The 20,011-nt window shown below is 48.5% G+C and overlaps 1 protein-coding gene and 1 pseudogene across 1 annotated transcript; both read left to right on the top strand.

The window, feature by feature from the left end:
* Positions 1 to 20,011, top strand: part of LOC142258913 (uncharacterized) — a 185,962-nt pseudogene that overhangs the window by 45,781 nt on the left and 120,170 nt on the right.
* On the top strand, positions 122 to 3,532 carry LOC142258893 (uncharacterized; the record flags this gene model as incomplete). The annotated part of the gene is made up of 1 exon (XM_075331454.1): positions 122 to 3,532. A coding segment is annotated over one exon (1,206 nt), but the record flags the coding sequence as incomplete, so codon positions are not given.

Below are 20,011 nucleotides of genomic sequence, written 5' to 3'. Positions count from 1 at the left end.
ACTCTTAGATCTGGAAATTGAAAAACAAATTCAGAATAATTTGTTTCCTAATTTAATTTCTGATGTTATGGTTAAAAAACTAAATCTACTTTCGAAATTATATGATTAAAAAATAATAACATTGTGTTTATTTATAGCCGATGACTGTATCAGGAGTTCAGATGGACATCTAATATCTTCAAAATTTAAAACAGATGATCAAACTATCACACATAATACATATGAAGAGCATGCTGCTGTCCCAGATATACCTCCAGTCCTTCATTGGAAAGCTTTATCATCTGATCTTTTCAAACAAGTCCAAAATTACGAATTATCACAGAATTGTAATCAAAATAAAAGTTGCAGAAAGGATGTGGAACATGAAACAGCTCCTACAAGGGAGAAACCATTTTCATGTTCAGCGTGTGGGAAATGTTTTATTTGTAAATCACACCTTGTTAGACATCAGAAAATTCACACAGGGGAGAAGCTATTTTCATGTTCAAAATGTGGGAAATGTTTTATTTGGAAATCAAACCTTGTAAGACATCAGAAAAAACACACAGGGGAGAAGCCATTTTCATGTTTAGAGTGTGGGAAATGTTTTATTCAGAAATCAGACCTTGTTAGACATCAGAAAAAACACACAGGGGAGAAGCCATTTTCATGTTCAGAGTGTGGGAAATGTTTTATTCAGAAATCACACCTTGTTGGACATCAGAAAAATCACACAGGGGAGAAGCCATTTTCATGTTCAGAATGTGGGAAATGTTTTAGTTGGAAATCAGATCTTATTTTCCATCAAAGATCTCACACAGGGGAGAAGCCATTTTCATGTTCAGAGTGTGGGAAATGTTTTATTCAGAAATCAGACCTTGTTAGACATCAGAAAAATCACACAGGGGAGAAGTCATTTTCATGTTCAGAGTGTGGGAAATGTTTTATTCGGAAATTACAGCTTGTTGAACATCAGAAAAAACACACAGGGGAGAAGCCATTTTCATGTTCAGAGTGTGGGAAATGTTTTATTCGGAAACCACACCTTGTTAGACATCAGAAAAATCACACAGGGGAGAAGTCATTTTCATGTTCAGAGTGTGGGAAATGTTTTATTCAAAAATCAAACCTTGTTAGACATCAGAAAAATCACACAGGGGAGAAGCCATTTTCATGTTCAGAGTGTGGGAAATGTTTTATTCAGAAATCACACCTTGTTGTTCATCAAAGATGTCACAGAGTGGAGAAGCCATTTTCATGCCCAGAATGTGGTAAATGTTTTACTAGGAAATCAGGTCTTGTTTACCATGAAAAAAAATCACACAAAATAAAAATTTTTATGTTGTGAATGTGGAAAATGTTATTGTCAGAAATCACATCTTGTTAAACATGTGAAGAAGCCGCAATAATTGAAATGTGTAACTGGTAAATCAAGTCTTGCCGACAATCAGAAAACCACCAGAGCGGAGCAGCCTCTCTTGTTTTCAGAATTTGCCAAATGTTTTTTGTATCATTAATCAGGTCCTGTTGTCAGATGAGTCACATGGGAGAAGCCATCATGATGTACTATAATTCAAAGGGTTTATCCAAAAATCAGCTACAATTGCTCAAGTAAGAATTGGTGAGGGAAAGAAAAATTCTCTCTCTTTTTAAACTCATCGTATTTTTCGGACCATAAGACATACCTAGGTTTTGAAGGAGAAAAATAGGGAAAACGATTGAAGCAAAAATGTTGTCATGACGCACTGTTATGGGGGATCTGCTACTGACACTGTTACAGGGGTAATATCCCCCAGTTTCTAGTGCAATGTGTTTGATGACTTTCCCCTTAAATAGTGCTTATAACAAATCTGTGGCTGCTTTTATTATTTACTAAAACAGTGAAGAGCCAGAGATTAGTGAATTTTTTAAATATAATGCAGTGCCAAAAGTGTCCCTAATGTCCCCCAAAAGGAACTTCCAGGTTGTGAGATCCCACAACCCTCAGCGATCACTCTCACAGTGAAAGCGTGAGCTCTACGACCCCAGCTCTGCAGCATCCTTCTTAACCAGTTCAGTAAAACCTTAAAAAAATATGTGACCGTGCTGGATTATTTGAGAGAGCAGTGTCTCGTGCTTAGAGCTTGGTAGTACGTGGCCGTAAAGAGGCGTGGCTACGGGACCCGGTAGTTTAAGAATGTTGAAAAATACCAGTGGTTTAACAATGCCATAGAACTGTTAGGTATTGGTATTTTCATTTATTGTTTTTCACAGTTTGTTATTTTCCATGTAGAAAAGGTTAGTGAATAAGTGCATAGTCAATCAGGGTTTAAATTAATACAGAAGTTACCTAATCTGCAACCAGATTCTTTACAGTGTGTACACCCGGCACATGGACTTTGTTGTTTTACTATATATATATATATATATATAAGTGGACCATTTTCACAGGACTGGCGTGATCAACACGAACTTGTGTATTGTACATAGTTGCACCTCCTGTGTCAACCGGAGTCATCTAACACAACACCTGGGACCTTAACCTGGTCATGGACCCATGGATAGGTATCCAGAGGTCAGGCTGTTTGGGTGGCGGGTTATTGGGATCCGGGACATTGGGACTGGACTGTCGCAGGAAGGGGCTGCGTCCCCGCTACTACTGAAACTGGTAGCGTTCCACCATTGGGAGATGAACTCTTAATAAAGTTTAGTAACATTTAAGTAACCAGCCTCCCTAATGTGGGATGTATTTGTAAGTAAATGTTTTACCCTTTTTTCTTCCAATTGAAAAAAAAAAAATAAACCTCTGATGTCCTGTAGGTCGGGGATGAGCTACGCTTAACCAAGGGGGAATGTGACGCCCAGGCCTATCAGGACGTCACCGGGTACTGTGCAATCTGCCCTTCTGTGCAGTATCCACCTCCTTGGTTACCGATCCCTAACCTTTGGTGTTGCCAAGAACAAGCTAATCAAAATCTTAGGAACACTGCACCACACCCACCAGACACACCAGTGGACGGCCTGAGTGCAATAGGGTCGCCCACTTGGGGGGTTGGTTAAGGGGGGATCAGCAGTATCAGGAGCAGTTCACTTGTGGAGTGACTCTCGAGAGGAGAGGTTAGGAGCACGGCTCCTTGAGACTACTAGGTGACAGACGTTGGTCTGGACCTGGTAGGAGCTGGAACCCTGCTCGCAGGGGATTGTGACAAGGGGCACGGACTGTCAAGGAGGACAGCCGGCGGCCTTGTGCCATCTCCGGGCAGGGGCCAGGGCACGGTGAGGTACGTGACCCTAGGTCAGGGAGTAGCTTCAGGCGTCCTGACAATTTACCCGACGAGGACGGAGCCTTTAAGATCCGTTCTCCACCCACTCCAAAATCGGGGTACTAGCACAACGAGTGGGCTAGGACTTTCCACTACACGATCAAGAAAATCCCAAGCGTGAACCTTAAGAGCAAGCTCACCCAGTTAGCCATACTGGTGAGCGGGACCCGATTAGTTCTACACTAAAGGGACCAACTAGAAGACAAAGGTGCCAAGGCAAAGGTCACAGACTAACAGGCAATACCAACAAGCACGGGATCCAGGCGTGCTCCCTCCCAGCGGCAGCGGTGTCCAGAACTTTGGTTTACTACAGTTGTCGGTGTCAGCGTTATTAGACTGAGTGAGTACGCAAGTGACCCTTATCCCCCAACGGCACCCTCCTGTTGCCTTCACCGAGTCCCGGGGCATTCCCCCCTACCCACGGAGGGGTTAAACACCTGGCTGCCCACGCCATCGCCACCGGATACTCCCATCAGCAGTGGTGGTATTCCCCCTTACCACACACCGTGGGTGGCATCACGAACTTTCCATATCATCCCCTGTAAATACACCCCCTTTTACTCGAGTGGCCGCACGACACCCGGGTCCGGAGAACCCTCGAGCCAGCGCAAATCCGGATCCGAGCAGCCCGGCTACTGACACAGGGGCGGTACATATGTAAATATATATTCTTCATGCCTGTCTTTCTCTGTTGTTTATATGTGATGATTTTGCCTCAGAACCTCTGGAGTTGAGGCAGAGCTGTAGGCATTTCACACAAAAATAGTAAGGGGGTGTCACAGCCGGTGGACAATCCAGTGGCAAAAGTGTTGGAAAATCCCAGAGATTTGCAGAACGTGTTATTAACTGACAGTTCTCTGTTAATGCAGCAGCGGACTCTATGACTCTGGGAAACTGTCAGTGTGCACACTATGAGAACTTAGAAGGCTGCAGTCACAGAGTAACACATGGAGTGACTGCAGACTCATTACAAACTTGGACAACCCCTTTAATGCTCCTAACAACATAAATAAAACATAGTGACCTTTAACTTGTCACATGGCACAAGACTTTATTAAAGAGATAGTCCACTACTTTAACATTGAAGGCCTTTCCTTAGGATAGGTCACCAATGACTGATTGGTCGGGGTCTAGCACCTGGCTCCCCAGCCATTTGCCTGTTCTAGGTGCCGTGTCGGTGATGGCAGATGGCCGGAAGTGCTCAGTTCTGGATCTGCTCCGTCTTCTGATAGTGGCAGCAGTCTACTATTAAAATCAATGAGGTGGATGTGGAGTACCCGGCCGCGGACACTTATCAGAGGACGGAGCAGATTCAGAAATAAGAATTTCCGGCCACCTGCACCAAGAACAGCTGATCAGTGGGGGTCCCATTTCACTCACATAAAGCCTGCTTTACACGTTGCAATTTCGCATACGATATCGTATGCGATTTGCAACGCCCCCATCGTATGTGCGGCACGTTCAATTTGTTGAACGTGCCGCACAAACGATTAACCCCCGTCACACATACTTACCTTCCATACGACCTCGATGTGGGCGGCGAACGTCCACTTCCTGGAGTGGGAGGGACGTTCGGCGTCACAGCGACGTCACACGGCAGCCGGCCAATAGAAGCGGAAGGGCGGAGATGAGCGGGATGTAAACATACCGCCCACCTCCTTCCTTCCGCATTGCCAGCCGGGAGCTGCAGGACGCAGGTAAGCTGCAGTTCATCGTTCCCGGGGTGTCACATGCTGCGATGTGTACTACCACGGGTACGATGAACAACTTGACGTTCAATTCGTCAGGAATGAATGACGTGCATGTGATGAACGGTTTTTCGTTCAATCGCAATTGCACATCGCTGTCACACGCTACAACATACTTTACGATGCCGGATGTGCGTCACCTACGACGTGACCCCACTGACACATCGTAAGATATCTTGTAGTGTGTAAAGCGGGCTTTTGAAGCAATGCGCAAGTGGGACCGAGGCCTAATGATGAGACATAGTCAGTATCACAAATAAACATTTACATTCAGGTACGTTATAGATGATTGTCTCTGAGTTGTTTCTTTCTATTCTTTATCTTATCCTGACGCCATGATTACTTTTCACATTCACATCTCCTTTCTGCAGATTTCCATGTTCTCCGATCTTCTGCAGCACATCCCGACACGATGCCCCTAAATATAGCAGAATGATAATACTTTTACTTAAAAATATCTGCCCTATGCTGTGCCCCAGAATAAATAATGGCCCCTCACTGTGTTCTCTGCACAAAAAATGACCCACACACTCTCCCTCTTATGGTACATGCCTTCCACACTGCCCACTTCTTTCCATACTGAGCACACTCTTCACACTGTCCTTTACACCATGTCCCCTTATACTGCCCAGTCTTTATACGGTGCCCTGTGTATTCTGTGTCCTCCAAACTTCTTTCCAGTTTGCTCCACATCCTCTCTTTCCCCATGCATCACCCCTCATCCTCTCTCTCCCCATACATCACCTGTCACCCTCTCTCTCTCCCCATACATCACCCCTCACACTCTCTCTCCTCATATATCACCCCTCATTTTCTCTCTCCCCATGCATCACCCCTCATCTTTCTCCCCATGCATCACCCCTCATCTTCTCTCTCCCCATGCATCACCCATCATTCTCTCTCTCCCCATGCATCACCCCTCATCCTCCCTCTCCCCATGCATCACCCCTCATCCTCCCTCTCCCCATGCATCACCCCTCATACTCTCTCTCTTTATACTGTGTCCCAAGATTCTTCCCCCTCCCCATCCTCTCTTCCCACCATATTCTGTCCACAGATAGTTCCCTCCCCCACCCTCTTTCTTGTCTTCACAGCTCCACTGGAACACTTATCAGCGTTCTCTTTCACCTCCGCGCTGCGGCCCTGACTTCCGGGTCAGCAATGTGATAAGCTGACCTGATCACATAACAGCCGTCGCTCTGACCCGTAAGTCAGCACTAGCGATCACCACTTCAATTGTCCTCGCATCTGACAGATACAAGGACAATTGAGTACTGGGAGCCGCGCGCTGCACTTTCTACGAGTGTGGTTGTCAGTGTGACAGCTGCGCTTAGAGAATGGCCGTCTCCCACTACGGGGCCGCAAACGCAGCCCCCGGGCAGACTTTCACACAGCCGCATCAGGCAGCCCGACAGTACCCCACTGACTGTTGCGCCCCCGGCGCAGATACCCCACCAGCTCCCCCCTAGATACGCCTCTGCTTATGTTCAGTCCTAGTCATTTCTTGGACTACTTCATACCACATTATGGCCTGGTCAAACTTATTATGGTCCTCTAGCCATCCTTTACAGTTAGTCAGGAAATCCTGCCATGTTTGTGTGACGCCCCAGGAGCGCTGATCCTGTTCGGGGACGCCACAGTGCTGGATAACAGGTAGGTTAACTTCAATGGGAAATTCATGACGCCACTCTCGGTATTGCGGTCAGGACGACCGCCACTGCAGTTTAAGGGACACCTGGGGCTGATGGTAGGTGCAGTCAGATGTGGTGGCTTCCCGAGAGTGAGGCTGGCCCCAGGGCCCGGTGTAGGTGTATAGTGCAGCAAGTCGCAGAGTAATCCACACACACAGCAGTAATGTCTTTCAGGGTTTTACTCACTGTTTGTTGTTACGGTAGAAGAGTGAGGTATCTGGGGCGATGCTGTGATGAACCAGGAGGGGAACCGGGTATCCCTTTGGCTGACGTCGGGGTGGCTGCTAGCTCGCCTTCCTAGCCCTCTTTGTTTGAGGTGGCCCCGACCTGAAGTCGTGTGGGGCTCACCTAGGGAAGCTGCTTCTGCCAGTTCTCCCCTTTTTGGCCCTTTGTCTGTAGCCTGGACCAAGTGTTTCTGGCTGCTGCCTTCTTCCACTTATGGGCCCTCTCGTTGCTACGTGGCTCCGGACTCTGTGTTGGTTTGGTGAAGGGCATGGAGTGCCCCCCACCTGCAGGTTTAGCAGGCCAACTGAATGGGCCCCTGCTCTGGGGACCTGTAACCCCGTGCGGGCAGGGTCTACTGGCAGTCCCCGTACTCGGCCACCTCTCTGCACTCCGGCCTCAGGTAGTTTTCGGGCGGCACTACCAGGTAGCCCTTTCTCCCCCGCCAGCAGCCACGAACGGTGCAGTGTCTGTAAGGGCCCTGCTCACTGCTCTGCCCTCCAGACGCGACTCCTCCACTTCCTTCTCCTTTGGCTGCCTCTGCACAACTCCCTTGTTCCCAGTGACGCCACCCACCACTAGCTGGGAGGCGAGGACCCCGCCCCCTCCCTGAGTCTGCTCAGGGGTCCCCTCTAGCTGTGTGTGTGTTCCTAGTTACTAGTGTTCCGTGTGTCCACACCCTTATCAGCCATCAGGATTACCTGTATTGTACTGACCCGACTTGGGTGCAGTACTCAGTGGTGCCTGAGCAGGTCAGGGGCGCCACATTTGTTCATCCAGTGTTCCATTCATACCTGCATTCACCTTTTCCCAATTTGGTCTACAGCCTTTGATAGCTTCTGCACCTTTTATGTGTTGTACAACATCAATTGCAGGAGTCCATATCTCCACATCCTCATCCTTACTGGATGAGGATCTACTCTGTGTAGTTCTTATCCTTGCAACAACTCGGAATGACAACAACCACACGACAATGATAACAATTACAGAGAACTATGTCTCTGCATCCATGTTGCTTTCAAGGGTAGGACCTTACCTTGCACCACACCACTCGACACTGCGCAAGGTAAATAGTGGCTACTACGTGATACCCCACGTCTGGGGCCCACGAGTTGCCACTTGAGTGATTGCACTGCCGGTACCACGCTTTTGTGGCACACCAGCAGCCACTCAAGAGTGACTGCACTGCCGGTACCTCACGTCTGTGGCACACCAGCAGCCACTCTACTTTACTGCAGTAACTTAATATCTAGAATTGGGATCCCAGTATCACAGAGTAGGTAATATAATAATATGGGGCCCTTCTCCCCCCTTGGTTTTCCACATGAGCGTCTGTACAGCACGCTACACTGGAAAACCCTTAAATCACTTAACGTTTTTTTCTATGGCACAGAAAGCAGGTAAATATTGTAGGGCAGATAATGACTATAACCAGTGCCCAATCAGGAGGGATGTTAGGTACTGAATTAATCAAAGATGGCAGCAAAAGGGAGCTAATGAGAGGACCAGAACAACCAAAACCCTATGAGCTGCTAATCATACCCTGGGAATGTTATCAGGGTGTCTCAATAGACCTGTATCACAATTTTTAGCCCATAAATTCAAAGTTCAATGTCTTAAAGGGACGGTAGACTTTTTGCAAAAATGGCAAAAAAAAGGACTCGCACTTACAGCAGAGTAAAGATAGTGATTATAAACAGCGCTCACACAAGAGGTATGTAAGATATTCCATGCGTAACACCAAAAGAGCAGCAAAAAGAACTAAAGAGAAAACTATAACAAGCAGCGTATTATCAGGGTGCGTGATATAGTTTCTGCGGATTAATTGCCGTGTTAGTGAGAGGCTGATCAGTGTCGTGTAGTACAGGCACAATGAAGTCCACGCAATGTGCTATAAATGCATAATATGTCAGATTCTCTGAGAATGTGAGCAAGAGCAGGACATTGCAAGATAAGAAAGGTTAGTTGCAGGACGTCCAGCGTCTGCTTGCACGGAGATGAGACAGTGTCTTGCTGTAAAAATCTGCAGCGTTCACTGCTTTCAAAGTCACAAATTTGACAGCTGTCAGACATGAGGCTGGGACAGTCAGTGTCAGTAGCCAGGATGTGAGAGCATTCTTTACAAAGTCACACAACATACCGGTGTTCTCACCAAACCGACAGTGCTCATCACAAATGGCAGGTCATCCACATACACACATACAAGAAATCACAACCTGTCAGCAAAACTGCCAGTCAGTCAAAAAGTCAGTTACGGACATTGCAATCAGTCTTCAAGTACACTCATTGCAATGTTTTTACAATCACACAAAGTTATAAGGTTACCACACATAGAGAAACCACAAAGTCCCTGGCTCGTACCCAGCAGCTCCGTCCCTTCTGAACGGAAGTCTCAAATGGTGTACGACCGCTCCCTGCCTATAGTGATGCGTATCTAGATCTTATACTCACCTCAGTCTCCTCCGAGTATGTCTATCAAGCTCAAAGAACGACAGACCTGGTCTATCAAATCGTGCCAGGGTCCGGGTAGGTCTTTGCACATGAATGTTAGAGTTTCAGACCCTCAGTTTCAACTGCTATACTCATCAATCTCGGCGGGTGTCCCTAGGTATAGACAAAAACAAACATGTAACAGTCCCTGGCCGGAGGCGCCTCACATGGGTCAGCTCGCAGAATCGCAGGGGCCCTAACTTCCTCACGGTTGGACCCCTCTATACTGGGCCACTATTCTCAGCCTCCCTCGTAAGAAGCCTATGACCCACCCCAGGGCTATGGGGTACTTGGTCCCAGGCCCAGTATTACAGGGATATGTCACGAGTCTGGCCAATGCCTGGTTCCGTGACCCTGGGGGTTGATTAAAAAGGGGTTTAAAATGAAGATAAAAGAATGTTTTTTTTTTGTGATGCCACTTCCAGTATGCGGCTAGGTGAGGAAAGTCACCGCTGCAGTCTCTCATTGCTGGGGCTGGTGGTATTTAGCAGCTTAGATGTAATAGCCCTCTGCAAGTAGGGCTGAGCCCCAGGGGACAATGATGGGAGTGTAGTATGAGGGCAACAGGTGAAACAGGTAAGAGAAGAACTCAGGCCACACAAGAGCTGTGGTTTAACTTGTCTTTTACTCACGGGTTTTGTGAGCTGCAGCCCGACTGGTGCTGGTCGGCACCAAACTGGGCCTCAGGATTCCTTTTGTCCCAGTGCCGGTTTTGTGACCTGGTGAGCTGTACTTCCTTGCACCCGTCTGTAGTTGGTGGGTCCCTGTAGCCTGAAGCGTTCTGGGGCTCCCCTCCTGGTCTCTCAGTCTTGGCCCGTATAGCAGGCAGATTTAACCACTCATGAGTTGGGCCTCCGCCTCAGCTCCCTTGGTTCCCTGTTAGCTGCTGAGCTCCGGACACTAACGTTGGTGAGGAACCATGATGATTCCCTCACCGGGCAGATTTATTAGATGAGCTTGAAGCGTCTTTCTGAACTAGGGCTCTGCACCCCACCGGTGCCTGGTCCTGTAAGTACTCCCCGTACTCTCCCAGCGACCGTACTCCTTTTTGCCCAATCAGTCACTCCACACTTGCTGTCTGTCTGCATGTTATCCTCAGACCTACTGTCAACTGCCTACTGCACACTCTAGCCCCTCCCCTTTCCCTGGTTTCTGACTAGCGGGTTTGGACGAGCCCCCAGCTACAGTTAGCTATCCATCAGGTCCGTCTCTAGCTTGTTACCCAGTCTGGGGACAAGGGCATGGTTTTGTGTGTTTAGTTGGTGTTGTTTGGTTTTTACTTGCATTGGTCTTCCAGGAATCCGAGGTTAGTACTGCACCTGTTACTGGATGCAATACCCTGTGGCACCTGACAACTCAGGGGCGCCACACTTATTACAGACACTCACAGACTCATATGCCTACAGACAATAGCACATATAAAGCAACACTCATTGGGTACTAGGCAGCAGGATGCCTACATGGCACACCCCAAACGACAAGGACAGCACAGGAGTCAGTCAGTAACACAAAGGGTTATTTACCACGGTTTGCCCTACATCCAGTCCTGTTCCCGTGGGGGGGGGGGGCGATGTTGTGAGGCCACAATTCACCACCAAAAACTGTTATGGCAATCAGCCAAGCCACGTGCAAAATGAATGCTTCGCCGGCGGGAAGAAGTCAGCAATGACAGATGACAGTCATGTGATTCCCCATCTGAGCCAGTGCCCAGGGGGTCATTTATTGAAAAGCTCTAACATATAAGTCAATATACCCCAACATTCATTGGTCAATCTCAACACTATTACATAATAATTGGTTACACTCTTGTTTATCATTTATACTCATTGGTTAATTTGGAATATCATGTAAAATAAAGACCACCTGATTCAAATGGAACATGCAGAGCCATGTGTATCAGGGGACACTCTTAGAGATAAGGACTGGTACATTGTAAAATGTACCAGTACCCAATATATCATTTTATATATAAAGGTACATTACACTGACTATGGCCTTCACATCTGTCCAGATGTTATTCTATGTTAGGTGTAGCAAATAATATTAATAATAATCATAATCTGATCTTGTAAACCAGATTCAAGTTGGCGTCACACGGTACGATATATCGGGCGATATGTCGGCAGGGTAACGGAGTTTTTGACGCATATCCAGCATCGTTTGATATATCGTAGCGTGTGACAGCTACGAGCGACTGTGAACAAGCAAAAATACTCACCTTATCGTTGCTCGTTGACACGTCGCTCATTTTCAAAATGTCGGTCTTCCTTCTGTGCTCCGGTTGTTCATCATTCCCGAGGCAGCACACGTCGCTCCGTGTGACAACCTGGGAGCGACGAACACAGCTTACCTGCGTCCCGCCGGCAATGTGGAAGGAAGGAGGTGGGCGGGATGTTACGTCCCGCTCATCTACGCCCCTCCGCTTCTATTGGCCGGCCGCTGTGTGACGTCGTTGTGACGCCGAACGTCCCTCCCCCTTCAGGAAGAGGATGTTCGCCGCCCACAGCGACGTCGTCCGGGAGGTAAGTGCGTGTGACAGGGGGTTAACGATTTTCTGCGCCACGGGCAACTAATTGCCCGTGACGCACAAACGACAGGGGCGGGTACGATCGCTCATGCGATCACACGATAGTTCGTACCGTGTGATGCCGGCTTCATTCTTTAACAATGCCCACCACATCATAATCCATGGATGACATAAGAGTCTCCAATTCATTCATTTTGTTTGCAAGACTTCTTGCATTTGCCAGTAGACATTTAATACTATTAACACATTCCTTATCCCTAGCCTCCCTACTTTCTTTGCATGTCCCAGACCCCCCCAATCCTTCATTGACCCTTAGGCCTTGTGCGCACTAAGCGTTTTTGCCGCGTTTTTAGCGGCGTTTTTTACCACGTTTTTGTGCTGAAAACGCAGTGACATTGCTTCCCAGCAATGTCTATGGGTTTTCAGAAGTGCTGTCCGCACACAGCGTTTTTTTGTAGCTGCGTTTTTGTGGTGACCACAAAAATGCAGCATGTCAATTATTTCTGCGTTTTTCACTGCGTTTTTCACCCATTGAGTTCAATGAGATGTTCAACAACGCAATGAAAAACGCATATAGCTGCGTTTCTATGACTAAAAACGCAGCTATAAACGCAAGGGGTGGGCAGTATAGTGACGTGTATAGGAAGAGGATTCCTTCTGTTGGTAAACACAGAAGCATGAATCCTCCCGGTACCGTCACCGCTGCTTCCACAACCCGCCCGGTGCCATGTCAGCTCCGTGCGGCGCCATGTCTGGGCGGGAGGTGGAGGCAGCGGCGAAAACAAAAGTGAACAGTAGAAAAAAAAAAAATGTCATATATACTCACCTGTCTGCAGGGTCCCGAGGCCATGCCCGCCGCTCTGGCTGTGTGCAGTCTCCCCGGGGCACGTACGAAGCTTGCAGGACCTGGCGGTGGATCACCTGATGCAGTCACCTGACGCATCAGCTGATCGTAATTCTCACGGTGTCGCCGGCTTTTTCGCGCCCGGCCGGCTATCAGCTGATCCTGCCATCAGGGGACTTCTTCAGCTGATTACCAGCAGCTCCTGCAGCGATGGGACAGGATCAGACTCTCATCCAATCCCTCCAGGAGCTGCCGGTAATCAGCACAGACGTGAGTATTTATTTATTTTTATTTTTTTTGCACCGATGCATCAGCTGATTGTATAATCGGCTTTTATACAATCAGCTGATGTGTGATGTGCTTCAGCCCCTAGAACCTGACACATCATCTGATCGCTTTGCCTTCCAGAAAACCGATCAGATGATATTGGATCCGGATTGGACGGCACGGGACCCTGACCCAGGATTACTGCGGAGGGGGGTTCTTTATTTCAATAAAGATGGAGTCACTAATTGTGTTGTGTTTTATTTCTAATAAAAATATTTTTCTGTGTGTTGTGTTTTTTTTTTATCATTACTAGAAATTCATGGTGGCCATGTCTAATATTGGCGTGACACCATGAATTTCGGGCTTAGGGCCAGCTGATAATATACAGCTAGCCCTAACTCCATTATTACCCAGCGAGCCACCCGGCATCAGGGCAGCTGAAAGAGTTGGATACATCGCCAGAAGATGGCGCTTCTATGAAAGCGCCATTTTCTGGGGTGGCTGCGGACTGCAATTCACAGCGGGGGTGCCCAGAAAGCATGGGCACCCTGCACTGTGGATTCCAATCCCCAGCTGCCTAGTTGTACCTGGCTGGACTCAAAAATTGGGCGAAGCCCACGTCATTTTTTTTTGAAATTCATGAAATATAAAAAAAGGGCTTCCCTATATTTTTGGTTCCCAGCCGGGTACAAATACGCAGCTGGGGTTGGGGGCAGCCTGTACCTGCCTGCTGTACCCGGCTAGCATACAAAAATATGGCGAAGCCCACGTCATTTTTTTGGGGGGCAAAAAACTCCTGCATTCAGTCCTGGATGGAGGATGCTGAGCCTTGTAGTTCTGCAGCTGCTGTCTGCTCTCCTGCATACACTAGTTCTGCAGCTGTCTGCTCTCCTGCATAAACTAGTTCTGCAGCTGTCTGCTCTCCTGCATAAACTAGTTCTGCAGCTGTCTGCTCTCCTGCATAAACTAGTTCTGCAGCTGTCTGCTCTCCTGCATACACTAGTTCTGCAGCTGTCTGCTCTCCTGCATAAACTAGTTCTGCAGCTGTCTGCTCTCCTGCATAAACTAGTTCTGCAGCTGTCTGCTCTCCTGCATACACTAGTTCTGCAGCTGTCTGCTCTCCTGCATACACTAGTTCTGCAGCTGTCTGCTCTCCTGCATACAATGAACATTTTGAAGAAGGAAATTACATCAGACCTTTTTTTTTCATCAACAATCTTTAATGGCATTGTGCACTGATTAAAAACGCAGTGAGCAAAAACACAGCAAAAAACGCACCAAATCGCGGTAAAAACGCATGCGTTCTTTAGCCGCGGGTGCGTTTTTTGAGACAAAAACGCACATAAAAACGCAGTGTGAAAAAAACGCCTAGTGCGTACATACCCTTACTGTATCACTATCTCTATCTGCTCTATCACCTTATTTGCTCCACTACCCTCTCTCCCCCAGATCCTAGTTTAAAAGCTCCTCCATCCGTCTGACCATTTTCTCCCCCAGCACTTCTGCACCCTCCCCATTGAGGTGCAGCCCGTCCCTACTGTAGAACCTGTAGCTGACTAAGAAGTCGGCCCAGTTCTCCATGAACGTGAACCCTTCCTTCCTGCACCAATTTCTAAGCCACGTATCTATATCCCTAAGCTCCCGTTGTCTTTCTAGTGACGCTCGTGGCACCGTTAGTATTTCTGAAAACACCACCTTGGAGGTCCTGGACTTCGGCTTCTCTCCTAGTTCTTTGTAATCATTAAGGACCTTCCACCTGTCTCTAACTTTGTCATTAGTACCAATATGCACTATGACCGCTGAGTTTTTCCCAGCCCCACCTAGCAATCTGTCTACCCGATCCGCAATATGACGAACCCGAGCACCCGGCAGACAATTCACTGTTTGGCATTCACGGTCTCGGTGACAGATGACCCTGTCTGTCCGCATAATTATAGAGTCCCCAACCACCAACATCTGTCTGGCCTTTGCTGTACTCCTATTTCCCTCCTTCCTACAGCAGCCATTTTCCTGGTTGCTAGGAGCAACGTCCTGCTGTAGTGATCCTAGTCCTGGCCTAAAGGTATCAACCACTGAGGACTCTCAGTTCTTTTAAACAATTTTTTTAATATCAGCCACACAGTCATATTTACTAGGTTGTGCCAGATCCGGACTAGCCTCCCTGACACTTTTCCCCCTACCTCTTCTTCGGTTACCCAGCTACCTACCTCTGGGTCCTGACCTTCCCCTCCTCCACCCTCCTCCATAGCACTGGCCCCAGCCAGAGCCGCTCAGTGAGCTCTAAACTCCTCTCCAGGTTTTCAATGCTCCTGAGTGTTGTGAGCTGCATATTTAGATCAGTTACCTGGGCTTCTAAATATGTAACACGCTGACATCGAGTGCAGACATATTCACCCTCCAACGGCTGCTCAAGGCAGGCATACATCTGACAAGACACACACCTGGTAGCATTGTCCATGGAGCTGCTATTAAATGGGGATGAACAGTGCAGATAAAAGCAAAAAACAAAGGAAAACTTGTAAGGAAAACTCCAAACTCTGCTCTTGTGTCACACTATGATATTGTGCTTATACTATTCACTTCCCGGCCCCCTCAGACTTTACTGCCCCTCACAAGCTCAGTGACCCTCGCTTACTGTGGCCGGGGTAAATAGTTCTGGAACAATCTAGAAACAGCTGTGGCCACTGCCCCCTCAGACTTCACTGCTCATCCCTGGATTTCCAGGATATCTGCTCCATGTCCGTCCACGGCTTCCAGGATGTGTCCTGTCTACATACAGCCTCCATTACCTCACTGTGACCCCCTGACATAACCTCCCCTCACCCAGCACCATGACACCCAGCACAGCAGAGTCCTGCATACACTGAGGAGCTGACCATGTGACCCCTGACTCCTCCCCTCCATGTGACATCATCACAGGTCCTGTAAGCACAGAGCAGCCATATATCCGGTGCGCGGCTCTGCAGGTGGAGGTAGGTGCAGGGTATTATATATCTAGTGTGCGGCTCTGCAGGTGGAGGTAGGTGCAGGGTATTATATATCTAGTGTGCGGCTCTGCAGGTGGAGGTAGGTGCAGGGTATTATATATCTAGTGTGCGGCTCTGCAGGTGGAGGTAGGTGCAGGGTATTATATATCTAGTGTGCGGCTCTGCAGGTGGAGGTAGGTGCAGGGTATTATATATCTAGTGTGCGGCTCTGCAGGTGGAGGTAGGTGCAGGGTATTATATATCTAGTGTGCGGCTCTGCAGGTGGAGGTAGGTGCAGGGTATTATATATCTAGTGTGCGGCTCTGCAGGTGGAGGTAGGTGCAGGGTATTATATATCCAGTGTGCGGCTCTGCAGGTGGAGGTAGGTGCAGGGTATTATATATCTAGTGTGCGGCTCTGCAGGTGGAGGTAGGTGCAGGGTATTATATATCCAGTGTGCGGCTCTGCAGGTGGAGGTAGGTGCAGGGTATTATATATCTAGTGTGCGGCTCTGCAGGAGGAGGTAGGTGCAGGGTATTATATATCTAGTGTGCGGCTCTGCAGGTGGAGGTAGGTGCAGGGTATTATATATCTAGTGTGCGGCTCTGCAGGTGGAGGTAGGTGCAGGGTATTATATATCTAGTGTGCGGCTCTGCAGGAGGAGGTAGGTGCAGGGTATTATATATCTAGTGTGCGGCTCTGCAGGTGGAGGTAGGTGCAGGGTATTATATATCTAGTGTGCGGCTCTGCAGGAGGAGGTAGGTGCAGGGTATTATATATCTAGTGTGCGGCTCTGCAGGTGGAGGTAGGTGCAGGGTATTATATATCTAGTGTGCGGCTCTGCAGGTGGAGGTAGGTGCAGGGTATTATATATCTAGTGTGCGGCTCTGCAGGTGGAGGTAGGTGCAGGGTATTATATATCCAGTGTGCGGCTCTGCAGGTGGAGGTAGGTGCAGGGTATTATATATCTAGTGTGCGGCTCTGCAGGAGGAGGTAGGTGCAGGGTATTATATATCTAGTGTGCGGCTCTGCAGGTGGAGGTAGGTGCAGGGTATTATATATCTAGTGTGCGGCTCTGCAGGTGGAGGTAGGTGCAGGGTATTATATATCTAGTGTGCGGCTCTGCAGGTGGAGGTAGGTGCAGGGTATTATATATCCAGTGTACGGCTCTGCAGGTGGAGGTAGGTGCAGGGTATTATATATCTAGTGTGCGGCTCTGCAGGTGGTGGTAGGTGCAGGGTATTATATATCTAGTGTGCGGCTCTGCAGGTGGAGGTATGTGCAGGGTATTATATATCTAGTGTGCGGCTCTGCAGGTGGAGGTAGGTGCAGGGTATTATATATCTAGTGTGCGGCTCTGCAGGTGGAGGTAGGTGCAGGGTATTATATATCTAGTGTGCGGCTCTGCAGGTGGAGGTAGGTGCAGGGTATTATATATCTAGTGTGCGGCTCTGCAGGTGGAGGTAGGTGCAGGTTATTATATATCTAGTGTGCGGCTCTGCAGGTGGAGGTAGGTGCAGGGTATTATATATCTAGTGTGCGGCTCTGCAGGTGGAGGTAGGTGCAGGGTATTATATATCTAGTGTGCGGCTCTGCAGGTGGAGGTAGGTGCAGGGTATTATATATCTGTATGCGGCTCTGCAGGTGGAGGTAGGTGCAGGTTATTATATATCTAGTGTGCGGCTCTGCAGGTGGAGGTAGGTGCAGGGTATTATATATCTAGTGTGCGGCTCTGCAGGTGGAGGTAGGTGCAGGGTATTATATATCTAGTGTGCGGCTCTGCAGGTGGAGGTAGGTGCAGGGTATTATATATCTAGTGTGCGGCTCTGCAGGTGGAGGTAGGTGCAGGGTATTATATATCTAGTGTGCGGCTCTGCAGGTGGAGGTAGGTGCAGGGTATTATATATCTAGTGTGCGGCTCTGCAGGTGGAGGTAGGTGCAGGGTATTATATATCTAGTGTGCGGCTCTGCAGGTGGAGGTAGGTGCAGGGTATTATATATCTAGTGTGCGGCTCTGCAGGTGGAGGTAGGTGCAGGGTATTATATATCTAGTGTGCGGCTCTGCAGGTGGAGGTAGGTGCTGGGTATTATATATCTAGTGTGCGGCTCTGCAGGTGGAGGTAGGTGCAGGTTATTATATATCTAGTGTGCGGCTCTGCAGGTGGAGGTAGGTGCAGGGTATTATATATCTAGTGTGCGGCTCTGCAGGTGGAGGTAGGTGCAGGTTATTATATATCTAGTGTGCGGCTCTGCAGGTGGAGGTAGGTGCAGGGTATTATATATCTAGTGTGCGGCTCTGCAGGAGGAGGTAGGTGCAGGTTATTATATTCAGTGTGCGGCTCTGCAGGTGGAGGTAGGTGCAGGGTATTATATATCCAGTGTGCGGCTCTGCAGGTGGAGGTAGGTGCAGGTTATTATATATCTAGTGTGCGGCTCTGCAGGTGGAGGTAGGTGCAGGGTATTATATATCTAGTGTGCGGCTCTGCAGGTGGAGGTAGGTGCAGGGTATTATATATCTAGTGTGCGGCTCTGCAGGTGGAGGTAGGTGCAGGGTATTATATATCTAGTGTGCGGCTCTGCAGTTGGAGGTAGGTGCAGGGTATTATATATCTAGTGTGCGGACTCTGCAGGTGGAGGTAGGTGCAGGTTATTATATATCTAGTGTGCGGCTCTGCAGGTGGAGGTAGGTGCAGGGTATTATATATCTAGTGTGCGGCTCTGCAGGTGGAGGTAGGTGCAGGGTATTATATATCTAGTGTGCGGCTCTGCAGGTGGAGGTAGGTGCAGGGTATTAGATATCTAGTGTGCGGCTCTGCAGGTGGAGGTAAGGTGCAGGGTATTATATATCTAGTGTGCGGCTCTGCAGGTGGAGGTAGGTGCAGGGTATTATATATCTAGTGTGCGGCTCTGCAGGTGGAGGTAGGTGCAGGGTATTATATATCTAGTGTGCGGCTCTGCAGGTGGAGGTAGGTGCAGGGTATTATATATCTAGTGTGCGGCTCTGCAGGTGGAGGGTAGGTGCAGGGTATTATATATCTAGTGTGCGGCTCTGCAGGTGGAGGTAGGTGCAGGGTATTATATATCTAGTGTGCGGCTCTGCAGGTGGAGGTAGGTGCAGGGTATTATATATCTAGTGTGCGGCTCTGCAGGTGGAGGTAGGTGCAGGGTATTATATATCTAGTGTGCGGCTCTGCAGGTGGAGGTAGGTGCAGGGTATTATATATCTAGTGTGCGGCTCTGCAGGTGGAGGTAGGTGCAGGGTATTATATATCTAGTGTGCGGCTCTGCAGGTGGAGGTAGGTGCAGGGTATTATATATCTAGTGTGCGGCTCTGCAGGTGGAGGTAGGTGCAGGGTATTATATATCTAGTGTGCGGCTCTGCAGGTGGAGGTAGGTGCAGGGTATTATATATCTAGTGTGCGGCTCTGCAGGTGGAGGTAGGTGCAGGGTATTATATATCTAGTGTGCGGCTCTGCAGGTGGAGGTAGGTGCAGGGTATTATATATCTAGTGTGCGGCTCTGCAGGTGGAGGTAGGTGCAGGGTATTATATATCTAGTGTGCGGCTCTGCAGGTGGAGGTAGGTGCAGGGTATTATATATCTAGTGTGCGGCTCTGCAGGTGGAGGTAGGTGCAGGGTATTATATATCTAGTGTGCGGCTCTGCAGGTGGAGGTAGGTGCAGGGTATTATATATCTAGTGTGCGGCTCTGCAGGTGGAGGTAGGTGCAGGGTATTATATATCTAGTGTGCGGCTCTGCAGGTGGAGGTAGGTGCAGGTATTATATATGTAGTGAGCGGCTCTGCAGGTGGAGGTAGGTGCAGGTTATTATATATCTAGTGTGCGGCTCTGCAGGTGGAGGTAGGTGCAGGGTATTATATATCTAGTGTGCGGCTCTGCAGGTGGAGGTAGGTGCAGGGTATTATTATCTGAATCTAGTGTGCGGCTCTGCAGGTGGAGGTAGGTGCAGGGGTATT

The sequence above is a fragment of the Anomaloglossus baeobatrachus genome (assembly GCF_048569485.1).
Source record: "Anomaloglossus baeobatrachus isolate aAnoBae1 chromosome 5 unlocalized genomic scaffold, aAnoBae1.hap1 SUPER_5_unloc_17, whole genome shotgun sequence".
In the NCBI taxonomy this organism is placed as follows: domain Eukaryota; kingdom Metazoa; phylum Chordata; class Amphibia; order Anura; family Aromobatidae; genus Anomaloglossus; species Anomaloglossus baeobatrachus.
This window is presented reverse-complemented; position numbering and strand designations above follow the sequence as displayed.